The sequence below is a fragment of the Lacerta agilis genome, chromosome 10 (assembly GCF_009819535.1).
Source record: "Lacerta agilis isolate rLacAgi1 chromosome 10, rLacAgi1.pri, whole genome shotgun sequence".
In the NCBI taxonomy this organism is placed as follows: domain Eukaryota; kingdom Metazoa; phylum Chordata; class Lepidosauria; order Squamata; family Lacertidae; genus Lacerta; species Lacerta agilis.
The window spans coordinates 1,963,626-1,983,715 of NC_046321.1; the positions used below are offsets into that span (position 1 = coordinate 1,963,626).

At 52.1% G+C, this 20,090-nt stretch overlaps 1 protein-coding gene across 1 annotated transcript in view; it reads right to left on the minus strand.

Moving 5' to 3' along the window:
• Window positions 1–14,278: 14,278 nt before the first annotated feature.
• MAPK8IP2 (mitogen-activated protein kinase 8 interacting protein 2) overlaps window positions 14,279–20,090 on the minus strand; it is a 47,855-nt gene continuing 42,043 nt past the window's right edge. The window contains exons 10-12 of the mRNA XM_033162486.1: window positions 17,703–17,773; window positions 16,248–16,346; window positions 14,279–14,496 (exon numbers count right to left, since the gene is read on the minus strand). Coding sequence (XP_033018377.1) covers window positions 14,424–14,496; window positions 16,248–16,346; window positions 17,703–17,773 — 243 coding nt within the window. The 3' untranslated portion in view covers window positions 14,279–14,423. The remainder of the gene's footprint in view (window positions 14,497–16,247; window positions 16,347–17,702; window positions 17,774–20,090) is intronic.

Genomic DNA, 20,090 nt, shown 5'->3' on the forward strand with positions numbered 1-20,090 from the left:
AAACACTCTGGCCATCTGGGGATGGGACCGACCCTCTTGCTGCTCTCTGCTAGTGAAGACTGCAAACCAGGGGGCTGGCACAGTTGAAATGAGGGTCGTTGCCACCTGTGCAACTGGTTGCCTCTTCCTTGGTCAGCTCTGCTCCTTATGCACTCCGTCTGGCCCTGACTGCACAGCTGGAGGTGCAACTCTGCTCCCACCTAGAGGCAAGGCGGCTGCCCTGAGCTGCCTTCCTCCAGCACACTGAGCTTGGAGGGGGACCCACCGCACTTTTTTTGCTGGCGACAAATTTTTATATACTGCCTTCCCTCTTTGGGGCCTAGAAGGAGGGAAGGAGGGAGTGGGTAGCTCTTTAACCAGAGAAAGCCCACCCCCCCCAAGAGGCACTTCTGCTCCACCCGTGGGTGCTGATCTCCGTGTCCTTTATCGTTCCAACGTGGCTGTATGCAGGCCCTTTTCCAACCGATGCGCCAAATGGCCCAGTCCATGCAAGAATGGTTGGGAATGGTCCCCCTCCAAAGAGGGTATGGGGCTTTGGGAAGCAGACTGCCAACCCCCGTGTCACTTTCCTCTGTTAAAAGGCATTAATTCTTCTGGTGCTAGAGGGGAGGAGAAGGGAAACCCTCTCCGACCCTCACACATCTCTGAACTTTTCTGAGTTTATTTCCGTAGAGGAATGAGCAAGCTGTCAGAGAGCTGGCCAGTCTCCTCACCCAGGGCATCCTCGCTTGCAAACTGCTCCTGCTGCTGGGCAGTTGCTGTTCCAAGTTTCTTCTTGGTTTAGGGCAGAGCCTGAGAGGCTGGGGGCTTCTGCCTCTCTGCCCTTTTCAGAGCAGGACTTGGGATTAGATACTTGCCTAGTGAAAGACAGTACCAAGTAGAAACAAAATAGAAAATTCTTTCCAGTAGCACCTTAGAGACCAACTGAGTTTGTTCTCGGTATGAGCTTTTGTGTGCACTTCAGATACACTGAAACAGAAGTCACCAGATCCTTAAATATAGTGAGGGAGTGGGGAGGGGTATTACTCAGAAGGGTGGTGGGAATGGGTGATCAGCTGATAGGTCAACAGGTTTTCCACACCTATCAGCTGATCACCCATTCCCACCACCCTTCTGAGTAACACCCCTCCCCACCCTCTCACTACATATAAGGGTCTGGTGACTTCTGTTTCAGGGTATCTGAAGAAGTGTGCATGCACACAAAAGCTCATACCAAGAACAAACTCAGTTGGTCTCTAAGGTGCTACTGGAAAGAATTTTCTATTTTGTTTCGACTACGGCAGACCAACACGGCTACCCACCTGTAACTAGTACCAAGTAGAATTGCTAATTTCTCTGGTGGGGAGGTCTGTGTGTGAGAGCGGGCGGGGGGGGGGAACCAACTCAACATCAGGAAGGAGCTCAACAGGTTTTTGCACCTGTGTGGACTTCCGTGCCATAGGGCTCTTAAAAGCACAGAAGCCTCTTCTGAGCTTCAAGGGGGCTGTCAGTTCTACCCACAGCGGCCCTTGCACAGTGATTGCCCCTTCACTGCCTCCGTAGCCATGATGGGGGGGGGAGAGAAGGCATTCGACTCACTTGAATGTGCAATGTGAATTGCACACTCTAGCTCGCTTCCTTCCTTCCTCTCACTCACACACTTGTTCACAATCGTGGGAAGTTAGAAATATGGAACACTTGTGCTCCATCCAAAATTTCGAACCTTTCTAAACCAAATGAAGCCCAACTTGCCAATGGAATATATTGTAACACAGAAAAGTTTGACTTAACACAGGTGGTGGTTCCCCCCCCTCCACCGCTGCCACCGCCCCATTTCTCAAAGTTATGTTGGGGGGGGGGGTTCTGTCTTTGCCTTAGCTACACATTTCACTTTTCCACGTCTGATTTCTAAAGAGCACATTTGAGAAAAGGGAATATGAATTGATCTGGTGTATTTGTAATCCTTCCAAGCTTGTTCCTAGACTGTAACCTGTCTTATACCTGCTATAAGCTGAATCATGCCTTCTGCTACCCACAGCATTATCTGAGCATAGAGCGTAAGTACCATCTTGGCACATCACGCTCCATCACCCTAGTGCTGAATAGTCGAGCGTTTATAGCACCATCTTCCGTGTGGGTATCGAGAAGCAAATCCCACTGTGTTCGTTAGAGCTTACTCCATGGTGTGTTTATGAACGCGGAATTAGTCAGGTATCAGTTTCTCCTTTTCAGACAACAGGACATTGGGCTACGAAATGTGAAGCCACATCACCCAGCACTGAGAGCTACCAGGTCAGTTTTGCCATCTCTTGTCAATCAATAATCTGACAACTGACACCCTACTTGGTTTGGAATAAAGCAGAAGTTTGGAAGAGAATTGGAGTAATTCGTGTAGGAAGATAAGGCTATTGGTCACTAGTAGTCATGATGGCTCTGTTCTCCTCCCACAGTTGGAGCCAGTAATGCTTCTGGACACCGTTTGCTAGAAACCCTGGAAGGGGAGAGTGCTCTTGGGCTCTGCTCCTGCTTTCGGGCTTGCCAATGGGACATCTTGGTGGCCACTGTGAGAACAGGATTCTGGACTAGATGGTCTACTTGCCTAATCTGCCGTATCTGAAGAAGTGTGCATGCACACAAAAGCTCATACTAAGAACAGACTTAGCTGGTCTCTAAGGTGCTACTGGAAGGATTTTTTTTTTATTTTGTTTAATCTGACAGGGCTCATCTTCCATTCTTACAATCTAGGCAGGAGAGAGTTCCACAAACAGGGCATTGCAAGGTGGCCCTGATCCAAGGCGTGGCCAGCGTCACCTCTGACGTTGCTAAAACCTAGAAAAATTTGGTTGTGGAGAGCCCTAACCTGGTGCTTTTCAGAGGCCTTGGGCTCTAACGTGGCACTGGTGGGGCTAGTTGTACTCCGAAACATCTGGAGAGCACGAGGATAAGGAAGGCTGCCATAAAGCACAAGCTTACGCTGTGTTCCTACATCCCACCACCATACATTGTTCTCTGATGCTCCCGCTACCAGATCATACTGACTTAACATTTGGTTTGGCATTGGCATTGGCCTTCATTGCCTGTGAGCGAAACTGTCCTCAGATACCCAGCTGTGGAATAAGAATAACCCACATACATTGCCTTGGTCTACCTAACTCTTGCGTCATCTAATATGTCCTCCATGCATGCCTTGCTATGCTTCCCAAGCCCTTTATATTTGCATACTCTAGCATGCAAATATAATGCAACTCAAGGAGTTTGCAGGTGGCACCTCATGAAGCAATTCTCTCTCTCTCAGTGCCTTCTCTGGTTTCCGTTTGCATTTAACGGCAGACCTACCCGAGTCCCACTTGCCAAAACAAGACATAAACTAAAGCACAACCGTCCTTTGAAATTTGCACTTCTGCAAATTTCGCAACCTAGTTCTCCAACCATGTGCGTAAAGATGTATATGCTAGGGTAAAGCGTGCATAAAATGTGCTTGCTATGCATAAAACTGCATGCGGAAATTTTGGGGGAAATAGCTTTCGGAGGGAAATTGTATACAAAAATGTGTTTGTTAGGAGAAATTTGCACTAAAACACTGGTGAATTTTCATGCAGACTTTGTTACTTTAAAAAAAGAAAAGAAGGCATGATGGAGAGATTTGCTCATTCCCTAGTCCTAACCCATCCTCATGCTTTATCAGTGTCTCATTGATCCCGCTCCACCCCCCAACCCCCCCCCCCCCACCGTCAGGCCACCCACCACTTCCCTGACCAGAAGGTGCCTCTCTGCCTTCCATCCACATTGATGCAGGACAAGCATGTTCTGAGAAGGTCATCTGGTCCCATCACAGCACTTCAGAGGTCTGGAGAATGGTCAACACATAATGATAATTTTTATTGTTTATTTGTACCCCGCCCATCTGGCTGGGTCTCCCCAGCCGCTTCCATCAAATATTAAAATACATTTAAAATATCACGGATTAAAAACTTCCCTAAACAGGGCTGCCTTCAGGTATTTTCTGAATGTCAGGTAGTTGTTTGTTCCCTTGACCTCTGACGGGAGGGCGTTCCACAGGGCGGGCGCCACTACCGAGAAGGCCCTCTGCCTGGTTCCCTGTAGCTTTGCTTCTCGCAGGGAGGGAACCGCCAGAAGGCCCTCGGCGCTGGATCTCAGTGTCCGGGCTGAATGAGGTCAGGCGCTCTTCTCTCCCACCAGCTACCCTGCACTTGCCTACTTCCGTCCACCCCAATAACTAACCCTGGTCCCCACATCACCTTTGCCTTCACAGTTAAGTTACATGCCAACCCGTTCAATGCCCAGCCTGGCCGTCTGCCATGGATGCTTTAGTTGTCATTCCTGCATCACCCGGGGGGGCGGGCGGATGGACTAGAAGATGCTTGGCGTCCCTTCCAATGTTTCAGTGCTATGATCGTGCGAGTGGATTGTTTCTGCTGCCTCGCATTTGCTTCTCTAAGACACCCCAGGCCCACAGTAGTTCCACAGAGGCAGCTACCTCAGTTGCTTCCCTCTAATGTCCTGTACCAGTTGCTGGAAACCACAGGAGGGAAGAGTGCTCCAGTGCTCAGGTCCTATTTTGTGGTTTCCTGCAGGCATCTGATTGGCCACTGTGAGAACAGGATGCAAGACCAGGTGAGGCATTGGTCTGAGCCAGTAGACTCGTGGTCTCATGCCTGGTGATCCTACAGAAACGAGTGCCATCTCCGGGTACCAAACATCCCATTCCTGGCTCTTTCCTTCTGTCTTCTTCTCCATTGCGCTGCTCAGTCCCGCTGCATGTTCGCCAAAACTCCGTCCAACTGCAAGCCTACATTTTCCTCCCGTCATCCCCACCCTGCAGCCCAGCTAGCACCCCTCACATGGGCTATGGCTGCCTTACTCTGTGGAAACTGACCGCCATACCACCACCACCCTACTCCCTCCCTCGTGGCATCTGCCGTCCGTGAGACCGGTTGGAGTCTCTCTGGTTGTCTATTCGCCTGAGTGCAGGCGCCTTGTTGCAGCCCATGCTGCCGTGGGCTGTGGGTCTCTGTCCCTTCTGCAGCTGCTTCTGGGACGACGCAAGGAGACCCTGCCTGCCCGCCCGCCTGCACACAGCCTCATGGAGGCTTGAAGACTGCAGAACGGAACTTGTCTGCAGGAAGTTCACTCCAGGACTGGGAAAGCTGGACGCCTTCTTCCTTCTTCAGGAAAGCCCTCTGACCCTGCAACGCTTCTGTGCCCTCGTCACGAGGGATGGAGAAGCGCAGGGCTCTTGCTTCCTGCTGCTCCTCTCGAAGGCCAGCTGAGCCTCCCCCTCGCGCGGAGGCTGCTCAGCTCCCTCCCCGCTAAGCAGCTGCAGCCGTAACTGTGTTTGCGAACACTGCGTGATCCCCTCGACGCACAGCCTGAGGCCTTGCGCCGTCGGCCACGGGGACACCACGGCTAAGTCCTGGTCAGGCATAGCACAAAGGAAAGTGACACCCAACCGAAATCCTGCACCTGCCACATTGTAACCTGATGCCGGACCCCCCCCCCTCTTTGATACTGGTTGCTGTCCACCTCATTGTGAAGGCATTAGAATCCGATGTAGACCACCTAAGAACATCAGAAGAAGGCTGCTGGATCAGGCCAATGGCCCATCTAGTCCAGCATCCTCTTCTCACGGGGCCCAGACACTTCCCTGTGGGGGAGACCAGGAGGCAGGACCCAGGGGCAAGAGCGCTCTCCTCTCCCATGGCACCCAGCAACCTTGGGTGCCTAGTCCAGAATGTGCTCTCGTAAGGTAGCAAATAGGGAAACGCAATGGTGAGTTTCGAGCCACTGGACACGAGGGCTGAAGGAGACTTTAAATCATTTCATCCCTCCTTATGTTCTTGAATTGAATTCCCGGCTCTCCCACTGACCCCAAACAACGTAGAGTCCAAATGCTAGGTCAAAACCTATTGGGATACTTCAGAAGGCTCCCCTTTTCGCAAGATTAATACCCCTGAAATAAATACCACCCAGAGTTTGGGCTGTCTCAGGCTCTTTTGCCTGTTTCCCATGGAGTAAGCCCTACTGAAGTCAACGGGACTTGGATCCGAGTCAACGTGCATAGCTGTGCACCGATCCTCCAACAGGTTAGGATCATGATTTCCAGGTTAGGATCATGATTTCAGACTTGGCAACGTGTCTTCAAGGTCGTTTAGAGTGAACCCCTCATTTCTTCACATTCTCCTCATTTTCGCTTTTCCATTTTCACAGTTGGGAAGGTCAAAGGCTCCATCTCCCTCCTCTCATTACGGGACATTGCTCGTCGTTTGATTCTGTGTTAAACTGATTGAAACGCAGCTCCTAAAGTAGGACAACATTGCACACAGCAAACGGGAGCTCTGGTCAGCTGAGCTCTGTCTGACTGTGAGCACAAAAAGTGTATTGCGGGGGGGAGGGGTGTCTCTCTGAACCAGCCCCCTTTGACCCGGCCATAGTTAAAGGGTAAAACGCTACTTCCAAGTGGTATTCAAGCCAAATGGGCAGGGTATAAATAATAAACATTATTATTAAATTATTAAGACAGTGTTCTGGGCTGGAACTTCACTTGCCTGGGTGGGAAGTGTCAGAAACAGCATCCTTCTCCCGCCCTTGTCTCCAGCACAAGGCCGCCTTCTCCTTTGATGGGGGAGACCTAAAAAATTCAAATGGCCCACCCTCGAATGAGAAGGGTCAGGGAGAACAGGCAGAGGCAGTAACTGGCCTCGGGAGACAGCTCGCTTCCCAGGCTTTTAGGTGGGCTTGAGAAACCGAGGCTGCAACCAATATGGAATCTTCCCACTTTTGGCAAGAGGGATCGACAGGAGGGGGAGTCCTGGAGGACCTCCCATTTGTGGCCTGAGATGGGAGACAAAAGGAGAAAAGTGACCCCCGTCCCACGGAGCCACAGGCTCTGTCTCGAGTTCCTTGTTCCGTGGCTTCGTGTGTCTCCCGTGTGAGTCTCGTGCCACGTAAGCGGGGAAGAAACGCTTTTGTGCTGTTCCTTTCCCATGCTCTATGCGGTACTCCCTCCCAAGATGGCAGCTCTGCCGGAAGGAACCATTTCGCATCTGCAGAGGCCCCTGACGGCTCAGTCGCTTGACGTCCCCTCCCTGTTTCATTCCCAGCTGAAGCGAAAGGATCCTTTGACTGGTCTCTGCTTGTAGATAGATCTGTCCGGATTTTATTCTGCCCTCCTGGGTGAGGTGACCCCCCAAAATCTCTCTCCAGAGCATTCCACTCCAAAAAGCCATTTCGGGGAAGGCGGGGGGGGGGGGGAAGGAGCCTGACTTGGACATCTTAAGGGTGAGGGTCCTCCTGAGAACCAACACCCCCCTCCCCAGTATGCAGCAGTGGGGAGGGGGCCGCAGGGGGCGATAACAGCAGCTGCACACGGAGCTAACTGTGATTTCTCATTGGCTTCTCAATGACTTTTGTTACCTTCTGTACAAAATTAGGGACAAGGGTTTTTTTTTTTTTTTGGTTGTTGTTGTTGCTCTGGAATATTTTTTTAATTTTGTTTTAAGGGTGTTGGGTTTCTGGTCCTGACTCAAATCCATCACTTCTCTGTACTCCTCCATCTCTAGACTTTTAAAGCAAGCATCAACCTCTCCCCCCCCCCCGCCATTATCCTCCCCACCCCCCACCCCCACCCCCGTCCGAGGTGAGACTCTGTTTTGGCTGCTGCCCAGAAACTTAAGGGCGGTTTTGAATTTCCCGCCCCTGGGACAACCCACCCACGTCCGCAGAAGAGGCACACCCACCCTCACCCAAAGCAGCTCAGCTCCCGGTCTCGCCCTCCCCTGTCTGTCACACCACCCACCCACCCACCCACCCACCCACCTGTGCCCTTTGGTTTCTTTGTTTTCTATTGACAGGGTCTCTTTGACTTCACCCCTTATTTTATATGGATTTCCTGAGGAGATCTCTCCTTCCACAGAGTAAGGGAGTGGGGGGGGGGAGCTCACACACCTCCCGACCCCTGACCTTGTGATACGCCCCCCCACACAGAGAGATCTATGTTTCTTATATTATTATTATGATTATTATTATGATGATTATTATGACAATTATTATTATGTAATAAATTTATAAGAAATCTTTTGGCTGCTTCTTAGCTCTTTGTTCCGGCAAGGGGAGAAGGATATAATCCTGCACGTTTTGTATGAGGTACGGTTTGTATGAGGGTCATCCTAAATTTGCATATGCAAGTGCATCTATGCAGGCATTGAGACAGGCAGTGTGGTGTAGTGGTTAGAGTCTAGTGGACTACCAGGGCCTGGTTCAAATCCCCCCACTCAGCCATGATGTTCACCGGGTGACGTGGGAGGCCGGTCGCTGCTTCTCAGCCTAGCCTACTTCGCAGGGTTGTTGTGGGGACTCTGTGAGGACCAGCACCTAAGACAGGTATGTCCGAAGTCCGTTTTGGGGGCCTAATCTGGCCTGCTGCTTGGTTTAATCTGGCCCCTGTGGCAGTTTATTTCCTGGGGTAAAATCCTTTAAAAAAAAACTCAACAACTTCAACCCTAAAAAAGGTTAATTTTGGTTGGCCCTTCACTTCATCAAATCTGGCCCTCTCTGAAAAAGGTTTGGACCCCACTGGCCTAGGAGACCAGGGTTTGAATGCCCACTTGGACATAAAGCTCTCACTGGGTGACCTTGGGTCATAGGCACTGCCTCCCAGCCTAGCCTACCTCAAAGCAGAGTTGTTTGGGGGATTAATTGGGATGGGGGGCAGAGTCATGCATGCCCCCTTGAGCTCCTTGGAGAGAGAGGTGGGGCGTACATGCCATGAAACAAACAGAAATGGTGACTATGAACTGAAAGCCAATACAGAGTCAACACCTGATGAGGAACGGTTGAGGGAGATGGGTCTGTTTAGCCCCGGAGAAGAGGCTGAGAGGTGATGTGCTAGCCATCTTCAAATATCTGAAGGGCCGACCCGTGGAAGACGCAGGAGGCTTGCTTTCTGCTGCTGGGAGGGTAGGACCAGGGACGTGTTCAGCATATCCAGCTGTGCTGGCCCCAAGGGTTTGTCCGTGAAGCGAGGTCCAAGTCCAGTCCTGGGTCTAGGGGTCCAAAGGAGGTCAGTCCGGTGGGGAGCGAGGCGGGGAGCAGGTCAAGGTCCAAGGCAGGTTCAGGCACAAGGTTGCAGGTTGAGCATACGCTTGCAACTAAGTTGCTCACGCAACTTGGGCTGGGTCTGGCTGGCTTTTATCTGGCCCTATGCTTAGGGCGGCCCCGATCCTCCGGAGACTCGCCTCTCCTCCGGGCCTGGAGGCGAGCACTCCTCCTGCAGACACTTAACTCCCTTCGCCTCTCTGCCCGGAGCCTCTGCAGCTCAGGAGAGGCTGGTGGGTTACTGGACCCAGGGGCTGCCTCAGCTTCCTCTGAAGAGGCTGGGAGTGGAGCACCTGCAGGCAATGGGTCCTCCCTCCCATCAGGAGCCAGAGCAGACTCTGCTGATGCCTGCACCTGGGGATCCAGCACAGGTGGGGATCCTTCAGGCTCAAGCCCCGGCTCAGCTGGTTCTGGAGGCGGGGAATCCTGTGCAGGCTGGGATCCCTCAGGTTCAGCATCAGAGTCTGACTCCCAGGCCATCACACCAGCGCTGTGGTGCAAAGTTCACTCCAGCGCCGCCGACCCCCCTTACCAGAATTGTCAACCTTTTTTTAGGGAGGACAGAACTGCCAAAGGGGCTGGAGAAGGTGGGCAGCGGCTGGAGGGCAGCTCCTCCGGCGAGGAAGAGTCGGAGGCTGGACGCAGCACCTCCTGACTCACCTTGTGCCGTGGTGGCCATGGCAGATAGAGGCTCCGGGCACGGTGCTGCTTCGGCACGGGCAGCAAGCTGATGCCTGGAGGCGCCGCGTCCAGCCTCCACCTCTTCCCTGGTGCCCCCCAGAACTTGGCGCCCTGGAATTGCATTGGCTTTTTTAGCTGCTGCGTCACACTGTTGACTCATGTCAAGTTGATGGTCTACTAAGACTCCTAGATCCTTTTCACATGTACTGCTCTCAAGCCAGGTGTCACCCATCCTGTATTGGTGCCCAGGGCCGGCGCGTCCATTTAGGTGAACTAGGCAATTGCCTAGGGCTCCAAAATAGAGGGGGCGCTGGCCAGGCTTGGGCGGGATGGGCGAGCAGCAGCTTCTCCGCTATAGCGGAGAGGTGCTGCTTGCCCCCTACACCACCCCCTGGCTCCCGCTAAAGCAGGCTTTGGCGGGGACGGGCAGCGGGATGGGCAAGCAGCAGCTTCTCTGCTACAGCAGAGAAACTGCTGCTTGCCTCTCCACCACCCCCACCTCCCGCTAAAGCAGGCTTGGGTGGGGGGGGCACCAGAAGGTGGTTCGCCTAGGGCGCAAGAAGCCCTAGCACCGGTACTTTACATTTCTCCCTGTTAAAATTCATCTTGTTTGCTTTGGCCCAGTTGTCTAATCTGTTAAGGTCATTTTGAAGTGTGATCCTGCCCTCTGGGGTATTAGCCACCCCTCCCAATTTGGTGTCATCTGCAAACTTGATCAGGATGCCCTCAAGCCCATCATCCAAGTCATTGATAAAGATGTTGAATAAGACTGGGCCCAAGACAGAACCCTGTGGCACCCCACTAGTCACTTCTCTCCAGGATGAAGAGGAGCCATTGATGAGCACCCTTTGGGTTCGGTCAGTCAGCCAGTTACAAATCCACTGAATGGTAGCATTGTCTAGCCCGCACTTTACCAGCTTCTTTACAAGAATATCATGGGGCACCTCATCAAAGGCCTTGCTGAAATCAAGATAGGCTACATCCACAGCGTTCCCTTCATCTACCAGGCTTGTGATTCTGTCAAAAAATATGTGGTCATATGTGGTGGGGGTCGCAGACAGGCACCTCCTCACCGTCCCTCGGCGAAAATAGTACTATAGATCTGAAGACCTGTATTCCGAATGTTAAGCAGGTTTTGCTACGGCTTCTTCAGTTCATAATACTATATACTCAACATGATACATCAAGAATATAAGTTCTTCACAAGCACAGCAAGAACTTATATTCTTGATGTATCATGTTGAGTATATAGTATTATGAACTTTAGTGTGTTTAACTGAGTAAAATTGTTCTTTTATATTTTCAAGCTGGTTTGGTGTTTTGGTTCTGAATCTTCATTGGACATCCATGAGTTCTAGTGCCATGAGAGAGGGAGGAAAAATTCGCACTTCCCCAGTGCCATCCTCCAGCACCAGGGTTGACCCTAAGGAGTCCCTTTTTCCTGGAGTGATCTGTTCTCTTGCTCCCTCCAATGCTTGGGTTGTTATTGTTGTTGCTGCTGGTGCTGTTGGCACCCATCTGTCTTGAGAGACAATGGAGTGCGCCTCCGAGGGTGAAGTTGCAGCACTCACACCACAAGGTTGGTGTCTGGGACCATGCTGAGGAGGACTGCACCAAGGAGGGATGGTGGGAGTCACCCCCTCCTCATGATCCTGAATTTTCCCAGGAGCAGGAGGACTGCATAGATTTGGAACAGTGGTTTGCAGAGGGGCATAGTTCAGATGGCAGAAGCTGGGAAATACTTGACGGGGAACAGCTAGGAAAAGAAACACCGGAAGAGAAAGGGTTAACAGATTCACTTCTCTGGACAGCATTCCTCCACCGCCCTCCCCAAGGTCGAGAAGAGCCCAGAAAGTCTCAGAACAGAAAGCGCAGAGGGTACAAGCTCAGGTTACAAGACGTAGGAGTGACATAGATTAATAGGGACGGAGGGGGTGTGAACCTTAATTGGGAGCACCGCCATTTCTAGGGAGACACGGTCTTTTGTCTATCTCTGTGATTATTAAGGAATTTTGGAATCATAGAATCCTAGAGTTGGAAGAGACCCCAAGGGCCACCCAGTCCAACCCCCTGCCAAGCAGGAAACACCATCAAAGCATTCCTGACAGATGGCTGTCAAGCCTCCGCTTAAAGACCTCCAAAGAAAGAGACTCCACCACACTCCTTGGCAGCAAATTCCACTGTCCAACAGCTCTCACTGTCAGGAAGTTCTTCCTAATGTTTAGGTGGAATCTTCTGTCTTGTAGTTTGAATCCATTGCCCCGTGTCCGCTTCTCTGGAGCAGCAGAAAACAACCTTTCTCCCTCCTCTATATGACATCCTTTTATATATTTGAACATGGCTATCATATCCCCCCTTAACCTTCTCTTCTCCAGACTAAACATACCCAGCTCCCTAAGCCGTTCCTCCTAAGGCATCGTTTCCAGGCCTTGGACCATTTTGGTTGCCCTCCTCTGGACACGTTCCAGCTTGTCAGTATCCTTCTTGTACTGTGGTGCCCAGAACTGGACACAGTATTCCAGGTGAGGTCTGACCACAGCAGAATACAGTGCGACTATTACTTAACTCATTCAACGTTCCTTTCATTTGATCTTATTTATTGCCACGGGGGAGGAAGCCGATTCCCCGAAGCCTGACAGCTGGGCAGTGTGTCTGGAGGCCCTGGGCTGCCCAGAGGACAAGACCCCCACCCTTTTGGGCTTGCCGATGTGGTCCAAAAGAAAGCAGAGCAATGGCACCAGCTTGGCTGCAGGAGTTGTCAGAAGGGGGCGTACAAGGTGCCGAATTCGGGACTCCACTCCGCTCAGGTTGTATATATGTGGAAAGGAAACCATACATCCTAAAGACGTCACAGTCTGAACCGCACCTTTGTTGCGAGGGAAACAAACCCTGGGTGTGAGTGCCGCGAACTCCTGGATCCGTTCTCTCAGCACCCAGGGTGATGCCTAACAATAAATATATTAAAAAACAAGAAGGAGACAGAGTAGACCAGGCACAACCTGTGGTGACACCAAGCGTACATTTTATTGAAAGACCATCTCCATGACAAGGCAGTGAGAAGTTTGAACCGGGGTTTGTACAGGTCACTTCGCTGCTCGGTTAAGGTTACGGATAAATATCGTCGTTACATACACGGACAGCTGTGAGCGCTACGTCAGTCAGCTAGCACTGAGTAGAAACAGGCGGGGCTAGCAAGCAAAGGAGGTCACCAGGCACAGCAGTGGGGGGGGGGAGAGAGAGGCAGGGGGCAGCAAGGAGAGCCGTGGCGGGTAGGTTGGGGGGGGGGAAGATGGGTGGAGAGAAGGCCAAGAAAGAGAAGAGGGTGCCTGAGCTGGATAAGCAACCCCCCCCCCCCCAGATATGCTCTGATTCAGCGACAGAGGAAGAACGGGAAGATGGCAGCGCTGGGGAAGGACGGGGAACTGCGAGGCGAGGCCACAGCTGGCCATGTGCCACGGATCCGGATCAGCCGCCCCCTGCCCCATCCTCCGGGGGAATTCGCCAGATTATGAATGGTCGGTGCCATGGGGGGCGGGGCACCTTGACTACTCGGACCCCTCCGCAGGCAGGGCAAGCCATAGGAACCTGGCACATACTGGGACCACTGGTCTGCAGGAATTGGGGCAGGGAGCCTCTACCAGCCCTGCGTGGAGATGCCATCGGGGATGGAACCTGGGACCTTCTGCTTGCGAGGTGGGCAGCCTACCAGATGAGCCCTGCCCCACATGTGCTCATCGCTCACACGCACCCCAAAGGCCCCCCCTTTCACCCCCATGCAGCATGCAGGCTGCTCCCCCTCCCGCAACCCAGCGGTGTCCCTGGCAGGGTGAGTGATAGCAGCGAGGGATGCAGATTTGGGAAAGGGGTGGGGGGCGTGGTAGTTTCCTATGGCACTGCAGGAGCTGGAGTAGCATGCACTGCCCCCCCCCCATCCAGGGGATGGCAATGGGGCAGCCCATCTGGCCAGCGTGGAGCTGAGGCAATGGGGGCCGAGAAGCAGGGAAGGGAGAGCAGAGTGCCCTGGCCCAGAGATGGGCGCACACTGTGGAGGGGCCAGGGAGGGGGGGATCCTTGTTCCCTCTCCCCCACACACCTCACACAGAAGAAAGGAATTTAGCCTGGAAGCAGGTGGGGGTCTGGGAACTCCCCGCAACCCCAGAGTGTGTTTCTAGAGGACCGGGGGCGGGGGGCAGAGTGATAGTTGCCATTGTGCCCCAAGCCTTCCTCCCAGCCCCTGAAGAGGGGGGCGCCATGCAAAGGCTGGAGCTTTCCTGGAAAGCGCCGACTCCTGGCTCCGCCGCTCCCCGCCAGCTCCCGAATTCATCCTCTAGCCCCATCGCTATTCTCAACCTGCTTCAAGGAGGAAGGCTCCCTCCCCAGAGATCTCCTTCCGGGTGTTTTGGGAGAGGGGCTCCGGGAGAGGGGGAGGGCAGGTGGCAGCTCCACACAGCCGGCACCTGCCGCCCTCCCCATCTCTCTGCCCCCTCGTCCACCCCCCCCCCCGTCCCCTCCCCTCTGCTGCAGCAGGGTGCCGGGTTGAAAAATGGCGGCATGGGTGGTGTCGAGGCTGGTGGAGTCGAGGGTCCCGGGGCACTGGGTCAGAGTCTCTGGAGGGGGTGCGCAAGCTGGAGGCACTCCGGGCTCAGGTCCTACTCCAGGTAAATGTCTTCTGTGGGGCAAGCAAACTCCAGGTGCTCTTGGTAATATTCCTGAAAGGCGCGGCTGGAAGGGGAAGGAAGGAAGGAAGGAAGGGAGAGTCAGAACTCGGGGTTAGCAAAGAACATTATAAGATTCTCCTGGATCAGGCCAATGGCCCAGCTAGATCAGCATCCTGTTCTCACAGAGGCCAGCCAAGTCTGACAGGGTTTCCCCAGCCACTCTGGGCGGCTTCCAACAAAAGATTAAAACACAATAGTCCTTCAGATATTCAAAGCTTCCCTAAACAGGGCTGCCTTCAGATGTCTCCTAAAAGTCTGGTAGGTGTTTTTTTCTTTGACATCTGGTGGGAGGGAGTTCCACAGGGCGGGCGCCACCACCGAGAAGAATGTACAGGCAGAAAAAACATAAGTGTCACATTTCAAACAGGCTTCCATTTACAGCAACAAATTCCTGGATGTGTGAATCATCATCCCTGTGGGCGGTACACATCTCTTGAGCTTATTAACCCTGTAAGCTCCAAACCTGACAGCGGGCAACCACCACCGAGAAGGCCCTCTGCCTGGTTCCCTGTAACTTGGCTTCTCGCAGCAAGGGAACGCCAGAAGGCCCTCGGCGCTGGACCTCAGTGTCCGGGCAGAACGATGGGGGTGGAGACGCTCCTTCAGGTTTACTGGGCCGAGGCCGTTTAGGGCTTTAAAGGTCAGCACCAACACTTTGAATTGTGCTCGGAAACGTACTGGGAGCCAAAGTAGATCTCTCAGGACTGGTGTTATGTGGTCCCGGCGGCCGCTCCCAGTCACCAGTCTAGCTGCTGCATTCTGGATTAATTGCAGTTTCCGGGTCACCTTCAGAGGTAGCCCCACACAGAGCGCATTGCAGTAATCCAAGGGGGAGATAATCAGAGCATGCACCACTCTGGCGAGACAGTCTGAGGGCAGGTAGGGTCTCATCCTGCATACCAGATGGCTGCAACATGGGCGATGGATGCCATCTTCGGAGCAGAAGAACATAAGAAGAGTGTGCTGGATAAGGCCAATGGCCCATCTAGTCCAGCATCCTGTTCTCATAGTGGCCAGACTGGTGCCCCAATGGAAAACCCACAAGCAGGATCTGGGCACAAGAGCAGCACTCTCCCTTCCTGTGGTTTCCAGCAACTGGGATTCAGAAGCATTTACCGCATCCAACTATGAAGGACAAAGCACATTCAATTCAAAGTGTTGGTGCTGATCTTTTAAAGCCCTAAACAGCCTCGGCCCAGTAGACCTGAAGGAGCGTCTCCATCCCCATCGTTCTGCCCGGACACTGAGGTCCAGCTCCAAGGGCCTTCTGGAGCTTCCCTCCCTGGGAGAAGCAAGGTTACAGGGAACCAGGCAGAGGGCCTTCTCGGTGGTGGCGCCCGACCTGTGGAATGCCCTCACACCAGATATCAAGGAAATAAACAACTATGTGACCTTTACAAGACCTTTAGAAGACATCTGAAGGCAGCCCTCTTGAGGGAAGTTTTTAATGTTTGATATTTCATTGAGTTTTTAATATTTTATTGAGTTTTTAATTTCTGTTGCTGCTCAGAGTCTCTGGGGAAACCCAGCCAGATGGGTGGGGTATAAATAATTGATGGTGATGGTGATGATGATGATGATGATCCATCTCTGTCAAGTGGCGAGGAAGGCCATCGGCTGTGATCACGGAAGATGATAGAACTCGGCCTTCCCCAAATGGTGCTCTCCATACCTTGGACAACTCCCATCCGTCCACAGCCCAAAACGTCTGGAGGAGCTCGTTCCCAACCCACTCCTAGTCAGCCCTCCACTCACCCAACACACTCTGCAACGTGCCTCATGGACTCCTGGGAAACGAAGACGTGGCAGGCAAAGCGACTCAGCACGGGGTGTTTTGTGATGAAGCCAAAGTAGCTGGAAGGGAAGGGAAGTGGGAATCATAGGATCATGAAATTGTTAGAGTTGGAAGAGTCTCTAGAGGTCATCAATGCAGGAACCATAGAATCCTAGAGTTGGAAGAGACCCCAAGGGCCATCCAGTCCAACCCCCTGCCAAGCAGGAAACCCCATCAAAGCATTCCTGACAGATGGCTGTCAAGCCTCCGCTTAAAGACCTCCAAAGAAGGAGACTCCACCACACTCCTTGGCAGCAAATGCCACTGTCCAACAGCTCTTACTGTCAGGAAGTTCTTCCTAATGTTTAGGTGGAATCCTCTTTCTTGTAGTTTAAATCCATTGCCCCATATCTGCTTCTCTGGAGCAGCAGAAAACAACCTTTCACCCTCCTCTAGATGACATCCTTTTATATATTTGAACATGGCTATCATATCACCCCTTAACCTTCTCTTCTCCAGGCTAAACATACCCAGCTCCCTAAGCCGTTCCTCATAAGGCATCGTTTCCAGGCCTTGGACCATTTTGGTTGCCCTCTTCTGGACACGTTCCAGCTTGTCAGTATCCTTCTTGAACTGTGGTGCCCAGAACTGGACACAGTATTCCAGGTGAGGTCTGACCAGAGCGGAATACAGTGGTACTATTACTTAACTCATTCAACGTTCCTTTCATTTGATCTTATTTATTGCCACGGGGGAGGAAGCCGATTCCCCGAAGCCTGACAGCTGGGCAGTGTGTCTGGAGGCCCTGGGCTGCCCAGAGGACAAGACCCCCACCCTTTTTGGGCTTGCCGATGTGGTCCAAAAGAAAGCAGAGCAATGGCACCAGCTTGGCTGCAGGAGTTGTCAGAAGGGGGCGTACAAGGTGCCAAATTCGGGACTCCACTCCGCTCAGGTTGTATATATGTGGAAATGAAACCATACCTCCTAAAGACGTCACAGTCTGAACCACACCTTTGTTCCAAGGGAAACAAACCCTGGGTGTGAGTGCCGTGATCTAGATGCTATACTCCTTGATCTAGATGCTATACTCCTATTGATGCAGCCCAGAATTGCATTGGCAGGACCTCTCCAGCCAGACATCTTGCAAGGCCCATTCTCAGCTGACCATCTCGCATTCATCACAGTTTTAAAGGTAACCCTAACATTTTAACGTAAGAATATAAGAAGATTCCCTAGGCAGTGGTTTGGGGTGCCTGGAAAGAGCAGCCAACGGGCTAGTTATTTTTCTCTGCCATTGCTGTATTTTTTTACGGCTAAGGAGGGGATTCCTGCCTGAGGTGCCACAGCAAGGAAACCTCATGCCCTGGAGGCAAGCAGCCCTCCTGCCCCCGGAGCCGGGCTTTTTTCCCTAGGGGCGGGGGGCGGGTGCAACTCACCAGCTGTTGCGGGGATGACAGCCGCAGAAGGAGATGTTCTTCATCTGGAAGAAATGGCTGCAGCGCTCAAACTGGAACGAGAAGAGGGAGGGCTTAAAGGTCACCCCAGGAAGACCCCCCCCAATCCCCTCAAGGCCTTGTCACAAGGGGCTCCCGAAATCATCAGCAGGGGTACCACTGGAAACTCCTGGGTATCCTAACCGGTGCCCCTAGCCTCCCCCCCCCCCCCCAGTCTAGAATGATAGAACCAAGGGCCAACAAGTCCAATCACAGCATGTTGTGAACCACCCTGTGATCTTGGGTGTTTTGCAGAAAACTGTTTGAATGAGTTTCTGTTAATTGGAAGTGGAGCATGTTCCAGAAACAGACCAGAGAAGCCTAATTGCTTAGACAGGAGCGAGATAAGGTTCAAGAGTTAATTGGATTCTTTCGCACAGTGTCAGGAACATGTAGCCTTAAAAAGGCTGGTCTTTTCGTTTCTCTTTCAGCAGGAGAAAGAAGAAGAAGAAGAAGAGTTTGGATTTGATTTCCCGCTTTTCACTACCCGAAGGAGTCTCAAAGCGGCTCACATTCTCCTTTCCCTTCCTCCCCCACAACAAACACTCTGTGAGGTGAGTGGGGCTGAGAGACTTCAGAGAAGTGTGACTAGCCCAAGGTCACCCAGCAGCTGCATGTAGAGGAGCGGGGAATCAAACCCAGTTCACCAGATTACAAGTCCACTGCTCTTAACCACTATGCCACACTGGCTCTGAGAAAGAGTCAGTGAGAGTGTGCGTTAAGTCTCTCTCGTCGCCTGCCAACTGATGAACCTGCTGCTACAACCGCTTGCAGCTATGGACGAAAGCCGTATGCGTCTGCATTTTGTATGAGATGCCTCGCTGCTGGGGCCAGTAGCTGAAATGGACTCTTCTGCATATATTGCAACCGTCACGCTTCATTCCGTCCATAAAGAGCTATTGGCCTGGACTGCTCCTGTGTCTCGAGCGTTATCTCTTAGAGCAACTGCCACCGGCAAGAACCGCGCGTAAACTAACTCTGCCGGAAGTGATTTATGCCAAGAGGTGAAGGCAATAAAACATCGCAAGGTGGTACAGGTGAAACTCGAAAAATTAGAATATCGTGGAAAGGTTCATTTCTTTCAGTAATTCAACTTAAAAGGTGAAAGTAATATATGAGATAGACTCATGACATGCAAAGCGAGATATGTCAAGCCTTTGTTTGTTATAATTGTGATTATTATGGTGTACAGCTGATGAGAACCCCAAATTAACAATCTCAACTTTGGGGTTTTCATCAGCTGTATGCCATAATCAGCACAATTATAACAATAATTGTGTTGACCTTTAAAGCCCTAAACGGCCTCAGTCCTGTATACCTGAAGGAGCGTCTCCACCCCCATCATTCAGCTCGGACACTGAGATCCAGCTCCAAGGGCCTTCTGGTGGTTCCCTCCCTGCGAGAAGCCAAGTTACAGGGAACCAGGCAGAGGGCCTTCTCGGTGGTGGCCCCCGCCCTGTGGAACTCCCTCCCTTCAGATGTCAAAGAGATAGACAACTACCAGACATTTAGAGGACATCTGAAGGCAGCCCTGTTTAGGGAAGCTTTTAATGTGTGATATTTTAATGTATTTGATTTTTGTTGGAAGCCGCCCAGAGTGGCTGGGGAAATCCAGCCAGATGGGCGGGGTACAAATAATAAATAAATAAATAAATAAAGCCTTGACATATCTCACTTTGCATATCATGAATCTATCTCATATATTAAACTCCAGTAGCTAATGAAGAGATCCTGAAGTTGAGGCTCATATATTAAACTCCAGTAGCTAATGACAGATCCTGAAGTTGAGGCTCCAGTACTTTGGCCACCTCATGAGAAGAGAAGACTCCCTGGAAAAGACCCTGATGTTGGGAAAGATGGAGGGCACAAGGAGAAGGGGACGACAGAGGACGAGATGGTTGGACAGTGTTCTCGAAGCTACTAACATGAGTTTGGCCAAACTGCGGGAGGCAGTGAAGGATAGGCGTGCCTGGCGTGCTCTGGTCCATGGGGTCACGAGGAGTCGGACACGACTGAACGACTGAACAACAACAGCTAATGAAAACAATTGCTTACATAAATGGACTTTTCAACGATATCCTAATTTTTTGAGTTTCACCTATACAAAGAAAGAAAGAAATGATACCTCTACATGGATGACCAGAGGAGATGCCTGCAAGTGACTGGGTGCTCAAACACCTCTTCCCTGCAATGTGGGTCTATCACGCCACTCCTCCTCCTTTGTAGGACTGAGCCAGAGGAAGATGGGGCAGGAGCAAGCTCCCCTTCCCCCCTAAATCCACTTCCCCATTAGGGCCCCAATGGCTGCACCTGCCCCCTCCATGTCCTGCC